The sequence below is a fragment of the Hippopotamus amphibius genome, chromosome 1 (assembly GCF_030028045.1).
Source record: "Hippopotamus amphibius kiboko isolate mHipAmp2 chromosome 1, mHipAmp2.hap2, whole genome shotgun sequence".
Classification (NCBI taxonomy): domain Eukaryota; kingdom Metazoa; phylum Chordata; class Mammalia; order Artiodactyla; family Hippopotamidae; genus Hippopotamus; species Hippopotamus amphibius.
This window is the reverse complement of record NC_080186.1, coordinates 215,111,369-215,132,687: the sequence shown is the minus strand read 5'-3', so window position 1 is coordinate 215,132,687 and position 21,319 is coordinate 215,111,369. Positions and strand designations below refer to the sequence as shown.

Here is a 21,319-nt window from a genome sequence, read left to right as displayed (position 1 = left end):
TTGAGGCTCACACTTACAGTGCTTTAAACAAAAGTACACTGTCAGCAAATTGAGACTTCCATATAAGTAAAAAAGAAGTCCAAAGTGTTAAACAAATCTTCCCTATTAGATTATACCTACTTCAATAAGAAAGCTTGCTTAATGGCATTCACTTTGATTTAAAGATCTCAATTGAAGTGAAATGATATTTCTGTTCTGAAGAACTTAAAACATGAACTAAACTGGAAAAGACATAAATTGAAAGAGGCAAGCCTTTGAATTGTCAGAGTAAAACCCAATATTCTACAACCTTTGGAGAAGTTATGTAATTGCAACAATCATAAATATTTGGAAAAACACAGGTAAAACTTGTTCCCTACTTTACAAACAGGGCAGAAAACGAATCAAAAAATAGTTCCTTTCACTCTTATTCACAATCTATTCATACACATCCCATATTTACTTTATACCCAAGAATTTTTCACATGGCAGATCTTGTATTGAGGTGTATCTTAATATTTACTGACATCTGGATACCAGTCACAAGATACTGACATCTGGATACCAGTCACAAGATCTGTGACCAGTCCATGCAGCACATAAAAGATTTAATTAGCTTCTTTGCACCTCTCAAAAAGGACTAGCAAAGTTTTGTGAGATCCCTGCAATGTGTGATAAAGGCCACTGACAAGAGCATCTAAAACACTGCTAGGTATATACAGACAGTACTATCTTTCTCAATGCTAGTACACATATTAATCTTAATTTTGATTCAAATATGGAAATGCTCTTAATATTAATGCTATTAGGGGCAAGTATATTAAATATATTTATTTTCCACTGATAGATTATTATGCTTTATATACAGTTTATGTAATTAAAATGCTGTTAATATTTATAAGGAAAATACATAAAATTATTCACAAGTTACAATTATGACAAAATTTTTATTTTTTTAATCACAACTTATCTAAATCTTCAGCAATTGGTGTACAGACATTGAAGATATAATCAGAATGATGGTATCACAGTTAAGGTGTGAACAGTGGGACTAAGAAGGCGATGGTGGAAATAACTACAGTAAGTGGGAGCACTCAGTAAGCGGGAGCACTCAGTAAGCGGGAGCACTCTAACTTACTGGCTGGTAATAAAAACACTGAAGCCTAGGTTCAATAAAGAAAACAAACAAACAAACACTGGCAACTTAAAAAATATATTTTAAATAAAAATTTTACCATCTGTTCACACATAATTTCAACTACAAGCAGAATTACAACTTAATTATATCAGTAAAACACAGGATAAAGTGATATAAATGTGAATCTCTTCCTCATTTAATGTGGCCTGTATTACTAATTTTTTCTCCACTCTCCTGTGTAAAAAAATAAAATGTTTCCTAAACACCATGTGAAGTATTATGAAGTACTAAAAATACAGAACTATTAAAACCAATTTTATTATAGGTATTACTTAGGGCAAAATAATTAGTTCATAAAAAGAATTAGACTCAAAATATTTATTAAATTTGGTTCAGAAAAGAACATCACAAATAAAAATAGGCTTGCCCATCAAAATAATTTTAACTGAAGAGAAGGATAATTTTCTTTGGTCATTACTGATAATATCTGACCTCAAACGAGGACATCTCGCAATCAACAACCGAAACAAACCAACCTGACACCAGAATGTATGACGGCAGTTTCGTGTCCCGTGGACATGCCAGGGTATGGTGCTGAATGACAGACATTTTAGGAACATAAACAGTTCAACCGTGGTTCTCACCCTCTTGACTGTCCCTACACCATTCACGTGAGTAATACCCTCTAGTCAGTAATGTCCTTCATGCCATGTAGTCATTCTCAACTAGGAGAAGTCAGGGGACTACCCTTGATATAAGGCCACCTTCTCCTCAGCTTTTATTTTCTGTAATAAGAGAAATGATGCAAAACGAAGAACAAAGGCATAGAAACAGAAAAGCATACAGCATGTTATAAGAGCCACAAATAGTCTACCGGGACTGAAACACAAAGAAGGTTAAGACTGGAAAGGTGGGTTTGGACATGCTAGCCTGAGGAGTTTACTGAACTCAAATGACAACAGGCATCATTATAGGTAACTTTGACGTTAATCTGGCAGCTGTACAGAAGGACTGGGGTTGGGAAAGTGTCTGAGGGTGATGAAAGGCAATGTCTATGGGCAAAGTAATGAAGAGCTCATCTACAATGGTGGTAGTAGGAAAAGAAGAATCAGACATGAGAAATAATACACAGAATCTCTTAGACTTGGCAACTGTGTAAACATATAGGATGGGGCAGGGGAGGTCAAGACAATTATGGGTCTACAAATCTGGGAGAACAGAAAGCATGCTGGTACCAAATGATAGATCATGTCTTCGGGCTATATTAGGCTTGGGATACCAGCAGCTCCTGAAAGGTCTAACAATCTGGTTTGAATTTGGGAAGGAAAGTTAGAATTGTAGGGATTTACTTAGAGATGTTATCATGGAAGTAATTCAGATAAATGTTGTGGCTGATGCTACAAGAGTTAATGAGTCTCACAGCAGCAAAATGTAGAGGAAAAAAGGACTAAAATTAATTCACATCAATTAATATTTTTCAAAAAAATGTGTACTAACTTTGGGGCAATGTTAACACTTGGGTGTCAAAAGTGGGTAAAAAGTGAGGCAATCAAAAGATTAAGAGTCAGAGAAGTCAGAAGAAAAAGGATGCAGAGAGTTTCAAATACTATGGAAATAGTCATACAAAAAGACAGAGAAGGATAAACTAAGAGGAGGTCACTGGGTCTGGAGAAAGATCATGCTGACCTTTCAGAGAACACTATCTGTAGGAAGTAATAGGAGTAGAAACCAATTTAAAAGGGACTAAGGAATAATTGGGTTAAGAGGTAGTGGCTGGAGAATATCTAGGTTATTCTTCTAAACTCTCACTTTGACACATTCTGTCTCTCTCTTCTACTCCCTTCTCCTCTCTTTAAATGCTAGGAGGACTTGAGTGCTTTGGTTGGCAGAGGAGGAATTAGTGAAAATAAGAGACTGAAGGCACGATGGAGGCAGATGATTATCAACAAAACAAGGCCAAAAGGAAAAAAGACTTATTCTCAGCTCTGTGACTAAGGATCGCTTACTCAGAGCTACACTCAAAGAAAGAGGAGGAGGGTAAATAGAGACTGTGTGCCAGAGAGCACACAGGTAGGATCTGCTCACAGTGAATGGCAGCTGTCTTCTGCAGAAAGTGCATGGGATCACAGGCTGCAGGTAAGGGGTCACACCTGAACGTTAATTCCTAACTTGAATGGTACAAAAGGAGTTGGAAAAATGTAGGAGACATAAAAGTTCCTAAAAATTTTTCGTTCCTTTTAACATTGGTGTTCTCTAATACTGTTAGTCTCTTAAGGAATTAATGTTGAAGTTAAAAAATGTTAACACTGCTATTTTATATTTATACAGGGCTTTACATTGATCTTTCACATTTGATTTTTTGAAATAGCACTTGAAAAAAGCAGAGTAGGTATTAGCATTTCTACTTTATAGATGAGGAAACTGAAACATAAAGATATTATCTTCCAACAAGGAGAACAATATACCTATCTCACAGGACCACCATAAAATGAACTGTTTTCAAAGCCACATATTCAGATACCCTCAAAGTCCCATTTGCATGCTCAATATCCCCAAAAGACATTGTCCACAAGAAAGAAAAGGAAGAGAACGAGAAAAAGTATAGATTCAGTTGGACTGCAGATTTCAGGCATATGAGTTTTCAGCATTAACACACTGTCATGCTAAATTAAGGTAAAGCACCCACCATCTGCCTTCATTACTCATAATTTAAGGCAGAAGCCACAACACTTGGTGCAAGGAGGACTTTCCTAAATTATAGAGTTGCCCGTTATTAGAAAATTGGTACGCTTGTAATTGCATGATACACTTCAAATCACTCAGAAAGAAAAGAATAGTTATGGTGGCTCCAAGGTGGAGAATATAAATTAAAACAAACAATCCTACCTGCCTGTTACAGGCAGGAAAAGCATTATAATATAGAGAACATAAAGTACATAAGCAGAACACAGACATAAAACTATCAACAATGTGAGTAAAACATGAGTTTCTCTAGAGTCTTGGCTCATTGCATTACTTTGAAATTTTATGCTGATGTTCTACAGTATAATATTTTCAACTATTAAGAAAGTTAATCTGATCACTGAAAGCGACAAAGAAGAAATAAACTGAATCTCTGAACTGGGGCACCTCTGTGGCATTCTAATGGGATGCTAAAGCCCCACACTATATAGGTGCTAAGTCTACAATTTTTCAACTTTTACAAAACTTCCTAAGAACAACTCACTTTAATTCCAACCACCTGACATTACTTAATTTCTTGCTTGGTCATTTGAAAAAAAACACTGATTTCTTATTCTGGGTTATCCTTACTCTGTTTCTAAAGCTCTTTTATTTTAAATAACATCTTAAGCTTTTTTGTAATTTAATATATGTAGGAAATGAGAATATATCAAACTCACTGTGTGGTAAGTTTTTATAAGAGGCCAGATTAATAAACCTAAAAATCTCTAAGATTTTATGTGAATTTTTGAAAAATAAAAATCCTAGGTTATATACTACACACAGATACAAGCTTTAGATATAAATTCAAGTTTCAAATAGGTTTTGCTATATTCAAGAATATTTGAAATAAGGTAAGACAAATACTAGCCAATTTTCAAGCATGCTTATTCTTTTTTTTTTTTTTTTTTTTTATTCTTTAACAATGAATTTCTGGATGGAGAAGGGCAATTATTATTTTGATGAATTTATTTTTATACTTAGCTGCTCAAATGACTTATTAAAGAAATTCATGTTACTAGAACAAATAAATGAAAAAAATAGGTTAAAAAGGAACTGAATTCAAAAAAAGGCAAGGTGTTACTTTATTTTCAACATATGGAATAATACATTTATTTATAAAAACCACTGCATTTGAAACCAGCATTGCCATGATCCATTTACAGGAAGAGAATAATAATTAAAGATCAGAAAGATACGATTAGGTCTGAATTGTGTATTGAAAACTACATTTTTCCAATTCATGGTTTAATTTTTTGCCACTAAGCAGACAACGCTCAGTGTTACAAATATTATACCAAAAAGTGAAATCATTCTATTATATAAGTGGTTCTTGTATTTGTTAGGCTACTGCATTTTTATTGACTATTATAGAATGTATACTCTTAAACCTTTAAAAATATTCTTTTATCCAAAATGCCTAATATTTTTTAAAAAGCATATTAGTCTAAATTTCTTATGATGCATGTACATTTACATTTCTTTGCTCAATACTGTCTCTGTGACTTCCCTTTACTTCCCCTTCAGCAAAAAGCCTCCCTTGTCACATCAGAGCCAAGAACAACAAAGTCACACTCATAACACTGAGGTTTCTAATTTTGGTTGGAAAGGGTGAGATTAAAAGAGGTTTCTAACTTTTCTCCAGAGTTGAGTTATATGGGAAGTGATAATCTAGAAAAAACAAAAAAAGTCACAGGTGTAGATGAATGAAGATGGTGTTTATTTTAGTTGTCAGTGACATATTAAATTCTTTCGCTGGTTTCTTGATTTTCAACAAAACATTAATTTTCAGAAACATTTATTTGTAATTGGGAAAAGGCTACAAGACTATTTTCAGTTATAAAACTTTGTAATTTCTTACCTTAGTAACTTTTCTGGATTCAGATTCACTTTCAGATTCTGATTCTGATTCTGAATCTGAAGAACTATCTTCTATTGAACTAGATTCAGCATTGGAAGAATCTGAAGTTTGAGAGTTTTCATTTTCCTTGTCCACATCTTCAGAATCACTAATCAGAATAATAAATTTGGAAATATTAGATACTTATATAAACAAGTTTAAGAAGTTTGAAAAAACAAACAAGTGTTACCATTTGTCCATTTTGCCTACGAATCAAAATCTTTATTACAGAAGTGTATCTCACTGAGAACCATTTCTTTTTAGTGTATAAAAAGACAATAAAAATGGTTTTAAAATTCCAGAACATGTTAATGAAATAATGATAAAGGTACTATTATCTATAACAAAATAAATCGAACCCATTCAAAACTAATTATAACACACTTCAAATGCAAAGGGTCATAAAATAACACTAAATGATATAGGTAGAAGATAATTAATAATTAAATGTTTAATTTATCAGAAATACACATTAGGTGCCAACATTAACAACTTCAAAGATACTTAGCCTGACTTTAAAATGCCGTCTCAAAATACTGTGTTCATTAATAAATTTAAATACTTATACATCTATTTTTGCTAAAATGGACTTGCATTTTACAGATTTTTCTGTCCAAGAAAATTAACATGTGTCCCCAAATGTGACCTTTAAACATATAACAAAATGTTAACCAGTTCAAAAGACAATTCTTCTAATGTAGGAAAGTCTTACTAAAAATGTAAGATAATCAGACAGAAAGTTTTAAAAGACCAAATGATCAAACCTAAGTATTGATGCTATTCGTTCATTTGTGCACTCACTCCCTTATTTAACAAATATTTACTGACTGCCCACCATATGTTGGCACTATGTTAGCTGCTAAGGATAACAGAAGTTAGTAAGATACAGGTGATCTCCATGTTCCTCCCTTACACAGTCTATAGTCCATTGGAGGATGCAGAGAGGTAAGCTGGCAGTGACAATAAAGCATGGTAAACAAGTAATAAAATATACTGTGTCATGAGAACACTTGGAGGGGCATCTAAACAAACCCGACTAAGACTGGGAGCGCTTCTAGAGGAAGAGACACATGAGTTGAAAAAGAGAAATATAAGGCAGGCAGAAGGGAAGGGAAGTAGAAAAGATAACATGTGAGATAGTCAAAAGGTCTTCTCTCAGGTGAAAAGAGATGCCCTGTGGTCTTTTTTATTTTCTCAAATTTGAAGGTCTAGTTCTCTATACTGTGTGTGTGTGTTTGTCTGTGTTGTTCAAAAAAATCCACTTCATTAAAAAAAAAATCTATCTTGTGTCAGAGTATTAGGCACTTCATAAGCAATTACCTAATTCAGATGTTTTAATGTATTCTTACTGGATGCATTATGATCTTATAATATTCAGGAAAGTTAAGTAATAGAGCCAGGAGGGGTGGAATTGGAATTTAAACTCAAGTCTCTCTTACTATAAAGACCATATTTTATTCATTACACTATACTCTCTCTCGAAATGAAAATACTTTGGAGTATAAAACTCAAAGTTAGTCATAAAGAGCTATGATTACTAAAAGGTGGTTTTGAAGATACTTAAAGCTCCTTAGCTTTAAAAAATTATCATATAGTTGTGCTGGCAAAGTTTTAAAAAAAATTCTAAGAGATAAGTAGAAAAACACATGGGGAGGGAGACCGGTGAGAGGCAAGGGAAGAATCGATATTTCCCTGAATTGATTTTTGTGGAGGAAATATGACTGCTGTTTATTAAAAATGGAGTCATGGTAACATCTCAGAGCACATGTAATTACACTTGATGACTAAAAAGTATGTTGTTGTTTATTCTTCCCCTGGCAAAGAATGGCAATTTATTATCCCCCATTTAATGGTTAAAACATGTACTGAACAATATAAGGTTTAGAATGAATCTGAGATTTCCTTTCGTATAATAAATAATTTTTAAAAATTCAAACATGGGTAAAAAGTTCATTTCTGAAGGAAAAAAATAATGAAACTAATACAATTTATGATTATAAATTTCTAGTATACTGATTGACTTTTGCTATCAGAAAAGATATTTAGTGCACTGAACATAACTTTCCCTTCCTAAGAAATAATATAAACTATGTAATCATAGATACTCTGATATTAAACTAGAAGCACAGAACTTCTCTCAAAGAAAAGGCTACTACAAACCAAGTAACTCACTTGCTGCAACAAGTGAATGATTCTGAATATATTTAACTTCTAGCCTTTAAGATAAGATTTTAAAGGTAAAAGTGTTATTTTGTTATGCATCACTCAATTTTGATGGGTAATTACTGTTTACCTTACTGCTTAGAGTTTCAGATGTTAATCTAATGAAAAGAATTTACTGGTAACTAGCTTTTTAACTTTGCAATGATGAAAAGCCTGTATTAATTTAACCTACAGATTTCATTTGTTCTGAACAGGAAAAACAATATAAATCACTTTTAAAATCATTAAATCCTGACTTAAATTAATAAAGTCATAATGAGGGCATTATGCTGTGTTTGTTATGGAAGTGGCAGGGCGAGCTGCTTTAATTACTGTCTGTAATAAAAGGAGCAGAGAGCGTACTGCACCCCAATCAGTGCTGTCAGCCACGACTGAGCTGGGCTGCTAGCTCATCGAGTGAGCGGGCAGCAGGCTCCCAGGGAAAGGGCCATCGTGTCTGCAGAGGCCGCTCACTGATAGTAGTGGGGAAAACAGACCCAGACGATTCAAGGTATCAGCCCCAATTACTCAAAATTTTGATGACACGTTAATACATGATAATGTTGTTGATAATGGCGGATCTTAAAAAGCGCTAACACTTAAATATCTTATGACCGTCTTCCTTCACAGCCCCTGACTCTAATATTTGGATCATAATCTTTTTAATATAACAGTATTTAGAAAAATCAATTGTCTTAGTTACATAATGGCAAAGTGCTGAAGGATTTAATTTTTGCCCTCAGCAAAATTGCTTCAAGAGGTAATTAAGTGTTTCATACCGAATGTCTGATCACTTAACTCAGCCTTCCAAGGTTACACCAATTTTCAAAATGTAACCCCGAGATTTGTTCAAGTTCAAAATGAAAACGGAGCATTACAAGTAGGAGAATAATGTGAATTAGTATTTTAAATTAATATTACGAGATTTAAAATCTGGGGAAACAACACACACTTATCTTCTCACTCAATGTTAGACTGGGGGGAAAAGACTACAGAATATTTTGAAGGAAATTCTGACAAAATAATTCACCTTTTGCCTTTGGCTTTGGAGTTCTTCTTGGCTGCTCTTTTGTTTTCCACCTCTGACTCACTTCCACTCTCACCCTCATGCTCACTGGAGTCCTCACTGCTGTCTGCTTCCTCGTCTTGTTCTCCACTTTCACTTCCAGATTCACTCTCTGAAAAAAAGATAACCAGACGCTCTTTGATTTATAGCCATTTAATTATACATAAGGACACAAATTAAGTGTCAACATTCATCACAAACGAAACCAGATGCTGAATTTCAGTGTAGTGGACCCCACTTGTTCCACGTTTCCTGTTTCTGCCCTCTGGTCACTGAGATCTCCCGAAGCCTGCAGCAGGGTGAGCATGGCGGGACTACAATACACAGAGAAGGCACCCTGCTAATGAGTGGGGAAAGGCAAAGAAACGATCAGCCAACTAAGCCAACGTGAGCATATCTTGCTTCTCAAATCCGTATTTTAGCTATGGCAAAAACTTAACTTAAAGAATGATTATGAGGATAACATAAGCATAAAGAAATACTTTTAATTCCTCTACTTATACTCAGAAATTTGTCAGAGAAACAGAAGGGATTGTTGAATCTTCTTAGGAAAAAATTTTGAGAGGGAAATGAGGCATTCAAATCATTGTCAAAAATTCCTAAATTCAAAAGCAATAAAGCAAGATCACTAATTAAAAAGTACTTATTTTAGCTAGTATAGGAGGTTTCCAAAGGTCAAAGAAATGGTAAAGTTACACTGAGGAACTACATCATTAAATGTTCTATGTATAAATTATGGTATACTAGGGCTCTTTGCGGAAGTGACACATATAGTATATTGATGTGTATTTTAAACATGAAGCATAATTTTTTACTAGTTGAAATGATGATAGGTGCAGAGTTGTATCCTAGATAAGAGGACAAACTGTTGTCCCTGCCTGTGATCTATGTGAAGAAGTATTCTGAGGCAGGAAAATAACCTCTAGTTAAAACAGGTATTAATATAAAATTCTAATAGGTAAATAATATCTACTTTATGAGGATTAATTCATGTATCATAGTGAAAAGCTAGGAGTGCCTATATTCTTTTGGAACAGCCTGAAGTGGTTATAAGCATGAGTTCTCCAAGTTGGAATGTCCAAGTTCAAATCCTGGACCTGCCGCGTATCAAGTTGTGAGACTGAGCAAGTTATTCAGCCTCTCTGGTCTCAGTTTTCTTTTCAGCAAAGTCTACTTCACAGAGCTGTTGTGAAGATTACATGATCTGAAACATGTAAAGGTGATTAGGCCACAGCGGTGCCCGCCACATGGTAAGGTACTCATCATCATCAGCTTTTACAAAGTGCAAAATTTATTTTATCCAGACTTCGCAAAGGCAAAACAAAACTGCTGAACAACGATATTTTGAATTTGTTGTGATATCAAAGTTAAGCACATGTATATATTAACTTAGATATCTGGCTTAGGCTATAAATAATTAAAAAATTATAGCATCTAAGTTACTTTCTCATGTTATTACATGGGACTTCAACATGAATCTGGGTCCAGTTCACTTCAGACACCATTTATTTAAATTTTCAAGTTAGGAAATCCTTGAGGAAATTTGTTTATCCTCAAGATGACGTGTTCACTGGGGAAAAACTGATACCTTCTAATGAGAAAAGTTCTCTCCTTCCTCTGGTAGCTAGAATGGAACTCCCACCACATGACTCTCTATAATAAGTATTCAGATAATCCCAAGAAAAGCCATAATGTTAATGGAATGTTTCAAATACGTATTGAAAAAGGTTAGACTCTAAACAGAGTGAGCTTGTGAATAAATGGGATGGAGACAAATATCTACAGGATACACTCTTAACTACACAACATTCTTTCTTAATGGTCTGTGTCATTCCTGAAATTCCATATTTTTTGGCATTAACTCTTTGGACTGAAGTAATTTCCCCCATTTTTCAGCTTACTGCTTCAGAAGGTAATGCATCAAAGACTAATTTATCAGATACTGAAAACAAAGATTTTGAGAGGGGAAACGGAGGAAAAAATGAACGAATTACCTTCATGTCAGGTCATGGATGACCAAGCAATTGTGAGGAGCCCTGGCTCTCCAAGAAATAAAGGATTGAAAAGAAAGAGATGTCGTTTGGTCTCGAATCAGATAAGTTTATTAGGTTAACTGTTAATAAGAGTATGTAACTCCTATATATATTTCATTATGCAAATCACTCACAGACTTTTAGTACTGAAGGGACTTAAAAAGCATCTAACTCTACTCCTTCATTTATCAGGTATAGAGAAGGTAAGTGCCCTATTCAATTCTCATAGCTAAAACTCAGGACTTCTAGATCCTTCCTATTTAGTATTCTTTCCATTGTATATGGTTGCCTTCAATCTTTTTAGCTCTTTGTTTCTTTCTAATACACAAGAGATTTATTAATTTTAGCTTTATCTCTATACAGGTTCATGTAGAAGTAGAAGAGCATAAAATGGATAAGAACAGTCTGCTCAAGGTTTAAAATAAACTCTACATTTTACAAAAGAAAGTTACTTTTAAAGGCTTATGAAATGTAAAATTATGTTTTTTAACATACTAATGAATATTACAGGCAGTGCAGTTAGCATTCAGAAAGGCAAGAGTTCCCGTTTCAATTCTATCATGTATTAGCTGTGTGTCCAAGAGGCAATGTCAAATGAAAAGGGGTTAGCAATTACTTTCAGAACTTAATAGGGATATGTAAATGAAAGGAATTACTGTAATCATACAAATTTCATTTAAACCCACTTGTTGAATATTATGTTTTAGGCCTATAGGAGGCACAGCACGTAAGCTATAGTGAACAATGTTTTTCAATGACTTAAAACCCCACCACTGTCACTGCTGCTCTCAGAAGAATCCTCTTCCTCCTCAGATTCAGAATAAAATTTCTTATCAGGATTCTCTTTCTTTGCTTTTCCTGCTGGGGTCCATTCTTTTGCCTGATTTAAAAAAAAAAAAGTAAAAATGTAAATATCAATGAAGACTGAATGGATTTAGTCTTCAGGCAAACAATCATTCAGTATACTCTGTGAACCCAAAAGGAAGTTTAAAGCCTCAACAGAGGAGGCAGCTGAGAAGTCATGGCATTAAGACTGAGTCCCCGTTACCCCTAACTAGAGGAACATAAACTCTCACTAAGCCTATTAGATCAACATACCTTATTTAACACACGATTTTAAATACTTTCCTATTTGTTGGTCTACGGAAGATTTAAACTAAGATAGTGTAGAAGAGATGAGGGCAATCAGAGACAGACACAGTAACAGCAGTTAGAAATTCAAGTTCACAGCTTGATACTGAGGTAAAAGAAAAAAAGAAAAGAATACATTTAGTGTAGGCAATAAATACCCCATACCATCTCAACTCCCTGAACCCTGGGGTAATTCTTGGCTTCTTTCTCTCATATCCTAAACATATAATCCATCAAGAAAACCTGTAGCTACCTTGGTCCTTTATCACCCTGTTCAGAGCCACCTCTCTCTCCTGGATTACCACAACAGTCTCCAACTGGCTATGTTGTGTCTATTCAACCTCCCATCCCCCATTCCAAGCTGGCTCAACACAGCAGCTATATTGACTTTATTAATTCCAATCAAGCCCCTCTTTGTTTGTAACGCTGCAAAAGGCCTCCCATTCACTCAGAAAAAAATGAAGTCTTTACAGCAGTCTGCTCGGCTCTACCTCTGTGCCTCTTGGTCCTCCTATGGCTGCTCTCTCTCCTGCCCACTCCCCTCCAGCCACTCCTGACCCGTGTATTCAAACACCCCTGGCGTGCACCCCCTTAAGGCCTTTCCCCAAAGCTGTTCCTGCTTCCAACATCCTCCCCCACAGGACTGCAAAGTTCATTCCCTTGCTTCCTTCAAGTCTCTACAAATGCCACCTCAGGGAGGACCACTCTATTTAAAATGCCAACCTCCCATGCCTGGTACTTCTGATCTCCCTTTGCTCTAATCTTTTAATCTTTTTTCTTCTTTTTTTTTGGTCACAGCACTTATTACTTTCTAACATACTACTGTATACAATTTATATATTTATTTTAATTCAGTCTATCCCTGCTAGCATGTCAGCTTATGTGTCTGGCACAATAATTATTAGTTGGGTGATAGCGCCTTAAAAACTTTAATTCAGTGTATTAAAGTAAAATAAATTATTTTCATAAGTGTGACCTTGATTCATTAAGAAAAATTAAATCAAGTTTCATACACTCTCTTTTAAAGGGCAAGGAAATGTATATTTTTTAAAAGGTCAAGAACAGTTAAAGATTCATTTATTTATCACACTGAGTTTCCACTACGTGCCAGTCTGTTAGAGTACCGTTTTGTTGTAAAGAAATTTATAGTAGGACAGTGGGAGGTTCTTATTTAAGAACGGTTCTCAGCACAGGATGCATGTCAGAATCACCTGAGAATATTTTTTAAAATACTATTACCAACAATATAAATACTAATACTAAAAAAGCTAATGCCTGGGATTTACTTCCTAAGATTCTGATTTAATTGGTCTGGTGCAGGTCTAACATAGGTTTGTTTTGTTTAAAGATCTCCATATGATTATAGTGTACAGCTAGGTTTGAAAACCACTGATCTAGAGGGCTTATGGGCTTAAGACATGTTGCTTAAAAAGGTAAGCTTCAGTAACCTGGAAAATTACTATCTGGACATAATAGAAAAATAAATAAAAATTACTCAAATATATTTGAATAAGATACTAACATGAAATCAGCAGTATTGCTTTCTATGTATACTTAAAATGCTGCGTCCTCCAGATATGCATAAAGATAGTATTCTATAAACAAAGTTCTCCTGTATTTAGTAAACAGTGAAGATCACATTTTTCTTAAATCCAAACAAATAATATTTTTCTGAAGGCTAGTGAAAAGTGTGTCAGGTCAATTTACGGAGAAAAATTACTTAATTAGGCAGGCTTTCAGAGTAAGACTAAGTCAACGTATAAGGAAAATCAGGCTCCTGTGCTCAAAGGGGCATATTATTTTGACACGGCCATGGACTCTCCTCATGCAGGTTTAGGTTTTTTTTTTTTTTTTTTTTTTTTGTGGCACACGGGCTTAGTTGCTCCGCGGCATGTGGGATCTTCCTGGAGCTGGGATCGAACCCGTGACCTCTGCATTGGCAGGCGGATTCTTAACCACTGCGCCACCTAGGAAGCCCCAGGTTTAGGTTTTAAAGGGTAAAGACTAATAATAAAAGTATTTTATTTTTTGTTATGGTCTTTTATGACTGTGATAATTGTGTCATTCTAAGCAAAAGAAATAACAGGGAAAAGAGAAGAGGAAAAGAACAGCAAGGTACTAATATGAAAGTTCCTATGTAGGATAAAATACTGATAGTAACAGATAGTAGATGTGTTTATAAAGCAAAATACCCTTGAAATGCAAAAGCCAGTTTTTCTGTAACTGGGAAGAAAATAATTTTCTAGAACTCAGCAAAAAAAAATTATAAAGAATCTTAAAAACTTACTGGTGTCATAATATAAATATATATCATATCGGATATCCTGGAAATGGTAGTGTGTGATGCAAAGTGACTTCTAGTGTCAATGTGACTAGGTTCCATGTTGGTTTTGTTTTTGTTTTTGTTTTGTTTTTATTATTTATTTATTTTATTGGCTGTGTTCGGTCTTTGTTGCTGCACACGGGCTTTCTCTAGTTGCATCAAGCGGGGGCTACCCTTCATTGTGGTGCACGGGCTTCTCATTGTGGTGGCCTCTTGCTGCAGAGCACGGGCTCTAGGTGCATGGGCTTCAGTAGTTGCAGCACATGGTCTCAATAGTTGTGGCTCATGGGCTCTAGAGCGCAGGCTCAACAGTTGTGTTGCACTGACTTAGTTGCTCCGCGGCATGTGGTATCTTCCTGGGGCAGGGATCGAACCCGTGTTCCCTGCATTGGCAGGAGGATCTTACTCACTGCGCCACCTAGGAAGTCCCAGGTTCCATGTTGTTTTAATTAAAATATCAGATTATCTAAATGTAGGCCATTATTTTCACTAAGTCATATTTCATAGCAACAGAAATGTGACTCTGTAAGATCACTTTATAGTAAAACTAGGATAACAACCATATTTATTTATTATGTGCATGAAATACACTGATGCTACTTTAAAGAGGGATGAGGTAGAATGCAAGGCAAGAAAGACTATATGAACACTACTTTCTGCATTGTTGCAGCTGCATTTGATAATAAAACTATGTACATTATTTTTATATTTGAGTCTCTGTAGTATAATTTTAAGTCAGTATGTCCAGGGACCAACAGATTGAAACTGCTTTCTGCATGGCATCGATGGAGAGTGACAGTTTTTTCTATCAGTTATAATTATCCTCCATAATAAGTTACCAATTATTAATTTCTATAATGTAGTCAGCAAAATGAAAAAGAAATCAACTTGTCTCTGTTTAACTGGACAGGTGAAATGAATATAAGAAAATAGGTTATTTTAGGACTTTCTCTATAAGGTAGTTAATGCTTAGAAGAGCATATGAAAATGGAAGAAGCCAGCCAACCGACCAATGTATCGGCTGATGTAAGGACACTGCTGAGACCAAGTTAAATTGCGTGGCATGCTATCAATTTCTGAGATGATAAACTATTTTTACTTTACTTTTTTTGGTGGATTGGGGCAGCAAGGAGGAGGGATAGGGTGGAAGCAGGGGTAAGATAATAGGATGATTCTACTTGGGCAAAACATTGTGTACCCAATAATGAAAAAGGACAGAACCATAAAAACAACAAACAGGCATACAGAATTAGGAGAAATAGTATTTCCATGAAAGAATCGTCACAAAGAACATTCTGTTTGTATTCTAGCATCTGACCAAAAGTTTCACAAACAAGCCAATATTTTTGAAGAATACTTAAGAGTAGTATGTAGATTTGAGGGGAAATCACCAAACTTAATTGCAAGGAGGAACATGCAACTTGTTTTTAATAAGTTTTATATTTTAAAAAACCATCTCTAAATAATAGAGATAATCTGTCATAGCATGAAAAGAGTAGTGTTAAATACAAAGGATAGTACAGATTTGCAAACAAGCTCACGCGTCCTCTCCTTATGTTACATAATAAAATGCAGTAAGAGCATGAACAATGGACCCAGATATGGGTTAGAATCCCAGTTCCATCACTTACTACGGGAACTTGGGCAATTTACTTAGGTTCTATGAACCTTGGTTTCATCATCTGTAAAATGGGAATAACAAAACCCATCACTTATAACCATTATGAGGTTTAAACAAGATAATGTTTATAAAACATTATTATACTGTCAGGGTCTGCTAAATGGAGCCATTATTAGTTATTATTGCTCTGGCCACACTCCAAAGCCAGGTAAGTTTGAGTAGTTAAGAGAAGCATATTTCTCAAAAGAATCAAATTAAATGGGTATGCCTGGGGAATTCCCTGGCTGTCCACTGGTTAGGACTGGGTGCTTTCACTGCTGTGGCTCAGGTTCAATCCCTGGTTGGGGAACTAAGATCCTGGAAACTGTGCAGCGTGGGGAAAAAAAAAAAAAGTTATGCCTGTTATAGGAATTCTTCTATTTAAAGTAATAAAGATTTTTTCCCACTGTATATGTAAAAGTTAGTAGGCAAGAAGATTAACTGACTTTCTCATAGGAATTAGTGATTAAGACTGGTTATCGCAATCCTAGTTCAATATATGTGTTCTACCAGAAAAGCACCCAGGATATAATACTTAATTGTTCTATTAATTCTACTTAAAAAAAGTATCAGATATATTTCACATAATCAATCTCTAAAGACAACCCGAAGACCCCTCTCTTTATTTCTCTTGTTTAGATAAGAAAGTTAATATTAGGAAAGAACGTTAATTATTTTATTTTACTGGCCAGCATGTTTTAAAGATCTAGGAAAAGAGTATTTATACAGAGAGCTGTTTTTTTTTTTTAATATGAAAGCAACACACTATTCATTTTAATTGTGACCTTGTGTAAGGACATTTTTGGTACACGACACTTCCCATTTATGTTTAGACTTCACGTAAAAAAGGTTTATCAGAAAATCCAGAAGAACACTTTGTATGGTTTTTCTGGAAGAGACAGCAAAAATGATTTAGAAAACATTGACAGGAAGCTTACAAATCTCTAAACTAAGCAGGAAAAGCTCAACCCAATGAAACTAAATACCTTAGAAATTGAATCTACACAGCTACAAATGCAATACCACAAATGTGGGTGGCACTGATGCAGAGAATTCAATTCTCTATTTCCTTGAAGAAAAGGAACAGTATATGTACAATGACACAGGAATACTACAATATTTAGTTCCCACAGCAGCGAGATATATCTAACACATTATATTTAGAAATACCAGAACAATTTTCAATTTCCAAACCCCCAAAAAAGCTTTTATATAAAACAACAGTTATTCTAGAGTCTCCCACTGCTTGACAAAATTAATTCCAGAAAGGTCAACTTACCAACTCTATTACTTCTACATTTCGAACTGAAGGGTCAGGCGCCACCTCTGGCCAATTAGATAATTCCAGGTACCCAGTAGCTTTACTGTTGAGAGTATGCGATAAAGTGCCAAGCTGGAAATGATCCCTATCTATTAAAATAGAGGAAAATATAAAATAAACAATATGAGCTGTATATAACAGAGAACAATCCTAATCGGAGCTCAAGGTAATTGGCATATTACCTCAAATGTCAAGGAATAAATATAAACTAGGAAGCTCTTCATAGGTCAAAAAACTGATTTCAGTCCATAGATTACAATAATCTCCCCCATAATGGTCAATAAAAAAGCTAATCAGTCAATGTGTTTAGAGGTGTTGCTCTGATATGTAGCTTCTCTAAAAATTACTTTACTGTGAATATTAAGAATGACAGCACAGTTAAACAATCCATATACATGTCTTGCCACAAACACATTCAGAATTTTAATAGTTTTTCTACAAAGCTGAACTGCCTTTTATCGCTTTACAACAATTAAATAAGAAACAATATAAAAACCAAAGTATATAATCATTTGATTGCCACTGTAATGGCTACTTGTTAAACTGATAAAATAATTACTCCTTTTAAAAAGCTGGGGAAAATAAGTCAACTTCCATCTTTGAAAAGCAAACAAATATAAAGGGATATTTTTATGAAATAATTCTTCTTTGAAAAGCTTATGTTAATGTACACAAACTATTTATTTAATAACAACTCACTATTAAGGTGAATTATATACTCCTTATTAAACAAAGCTATCTATTTAAAACAGAAATGAAGTCAATGTCTGCAAGAACAACACAGCTTTTATCTATTGTTCAGCCAAATCATTTGATAAGAATAAAAATAAAATCAGAAGACTGAAATTATTTAGGTAAATAAGGTCTATAAAAACATAAACTTGAACTAATATAAAGCTTGCATTGGAGAACAGATGAATGGGTAGAAAGCACACTGTTCTTACATATTTATAAACGCTAATCACATTTTCTAAGAGATAAATTTTAAACATGTTAGAAATGGGACATAATGCCATAATATTTTAGATAACATATATTTTGGAGATATATTCTGATAATAATACCTTTAAAAGGAGACTCAAGCAGTGGTGCGGGTTTTTGTGCCAGGAATATTTTTTTGGCATATTTACTTAACGCTCCACTCTTCTCATTCGGAACAATAAGCTGCCTAATAAATCTTGTACGGTCTCTGATGTCGTAGTTTTGATCATACTTGCCGAGATTTAATATGTACTGGGTAAGCAATTTTGTCTGTTGGAAAAAACAGAACAAGATGAGAATACAGTTATTTATGATTATTGATAACTCTGGATAAACATATTTAAAGAGGTAATAAAAATGAATGGTTATGTCAAACAAATGTTGTTCCATAGGGAATATGCATTTCTAACGCTGCAAATGGAATTCTGAAGCCAAAGCACATGTCCTCTTCAGTATTGGGGAGGTGAATGCTGAGTACTGAGAAGCAGCCATGTGCTAGATTATTAAACTGCTGAAGTGGAAAGAAAGGCATCATTAAAAAAATAATCATATATGGCAAACCCGCTGAAGGGTCTACGTGAGAATAATGAATGTGGAAATACAACTAAAAACATGGCACTCAAAACTTAATCGGAAAAATATGCAGGACATCAAAACATCAGAGAGTATTAGGGGGCTGGCAAACTGCTTCTCCTGAGGTGTGTTTTATGAAGAGATACTGTCCCTGGCATAAGCAGTGTCTGCACTCTGACTGCACTCAGTTACTTTACCCTGAATTATGACCCATTAAAGCAGACACATGAATCACTGAACTGGATTACTGCAAATTATTTGCAGTGCATTTAGCTGTTACTTTTTCATAAAAGCAAGCTGCTGATGCCCTCTAAAAACTAGGATAAAAGACTCCTTCAATTTTTTTTTCCCATGTTGCTTATAGCCTCTAGTAATATTGGTCATTTATTTATTTATGTTAGGGAACAACTTATTATAGTAGCTTTTACACTGTAATAAGATTTCCTAAGTCAATTTTTGAATGTGCTACATTAACATATATTGAGATAATTTTAATAATAATTAAACCAAAATTGAAATGTTAACAAAATAGGTTTGTACTTTAAACTCCAGTTATTTTATTGAAAAAGCATAATTTTAATTTAGAAGGTTACACACATACAATCTAACTATAAATAGGATTCTTATTACATGGAAAAATAAACATCTACATTAGAACATTTTATAGACATTAGAAACGTGGATTAAAAAAATAAAATCAATCAAGTTAGGCAGAGCTAAATATAGTTCTATAACAATAAGCCAAAGTATAGGAATGGTGTGGTAAACTTTTACAATATTAATTCGTTAAGATAATGGATTTGGATAGAAAGCAACCTTCTTTCAGTAACAATCTATTTAAATACCATTAACCTTGTTTTACTAAAGTAGAACTACAAAAAATACAAGTGAAAAATGTTAATAGAGCTATTCTAAATTTGGTTACCAAAAACTGCTATCCACTAATTACTAGACCATGTTGGTTCAGTCACAGATAAGAAAAATTCTATGACTGACTATTAAGGACAATTAGCAAAATAGTCACCAAATGAGTAATACAAAAGTAATACAAAAGGATTACACACTGGACTGTGTAATCAACTTGCTGGGATAACCAGAGAAATACACCCAACTGTCAGTTTCCTCAAATGTAGAGTGATAATTTATAACTAGGTTAACTCTAAAGTCTATTTGAGTGTTGAGATTTAGAATATGCAACTAAAATAAATCAGAAAAAGAAAATAAGTCTGTTCATTGAAATAATTTTTTGAGCTAATAGAGTGATTCATCTTGCTTTTATTTCTGATCCCTGAAATTAATTTTTAGGAAATTAAATTATTTCAAAATATTACAGACACTATTGAGAGAGAAAATTTCAAGTAATTAAAATTATGTAATTTCTACAATATGTATTTATTGACTGTAAAACTTGTTTTATTATATTGATGGGTTATAAAACAGTTCTACCAAAAATGTACTTTGAAAAATAAAATTCTAAAAAAACATATCCATCTTCAATGGTGCATTAAAAACATAAGCAGAATAATTTTCACTCATATACTTATTTATTTTTTTTTTTTGGGGGTGAGTGAATTACAAGCAATTTTTATTTTTCCACGTTTTCCAAATTTTCTAGAATTATGACTTTTTTTTTTTAATTTTTTTTTTTTGGGGGGGTACACCAGGTTCATATACTTATTTATTCATGTACTTTAATCAAATCTCTTAGCTCATCTGTAAAACCAAATCATTTGTATTTATCTGAAGAATGTATTTTTATATGGTCTTATTATTTTTAAATTAAAAAAATAAGATTGCCTACAATCATCTTCAAAACTGAATTTTATGATCACTAATTATGAAAATGCTGACATTTGCAACTTACTCTTCTCTACTGGACATAATATTTTTAATGGAGGAAAATGTCTTCTTTACAGTTTGAATGATCTGATAAGCAGAGAGAAAATTCTGTTGAATAAAGGATATTCTCAATGCTTTCCTTTATGTTAAAATCTGTAACTATTTCAAGCCTAGATATTTAATTTTCCCCCTCCATTCAATAAAACTATCTTTATGAGATAAAACTTTTAAATAATTCTCTATACTTTAAAAAATATTCCATCAAATTTAGATACTGCAAAATCAACTGCCTCCTTGATTTCATTTCATTCTAACACAGAATATAAACTTAACCAACAAAAAATAGGAGCGCCATCAAAAAAGTCTTCACCATAGTTGAGATACTGCCAATGACAGAACTTCTAAAATAAATTTTTAACTCTTTCCACTTAATTTGTTCAGTTCTTCCTTTG

General features: G+C 33.9%; 1 protein-coding gene across 1 annotated transcript in view; it reads right to left on the bottom strand.

Annotated features, from left to right (window-relative positions):
* AP3B1 (adaptor related protein complex 3 subunit beta 1) overlaps positions 1-21,319 on the bottom strand; it is a 246,442-nt gene that overhangs the window by 76,224 nt on the left and 148,899 nt on the right. Inside the window, exons 16-20 of the mRNA XM_057740597.1 lie at positions 18,539-18,725; positions 17,433-17,563; positions 11,811-11,919; positions 8,971-9,118; positions 5,700-5,847 (exon numbers count right to left, since the gene is read on the bottom strand). Of these exons, the coding sequence (XP_057596580.1) occupies positions 5,700-5,847; positions 8,971-9,118; positions 11,811-11,919; positions 17,433-17,563; positions 18,539-18,725 (723 nt within the window). The remainder of the gene's footprint in view (positions 1-5,699; positions 5,848-8,970; positions 9,119-11,810; positions 11,920-17,432; positions 17,564-18,538; positions 18,726-21,319) is intronic.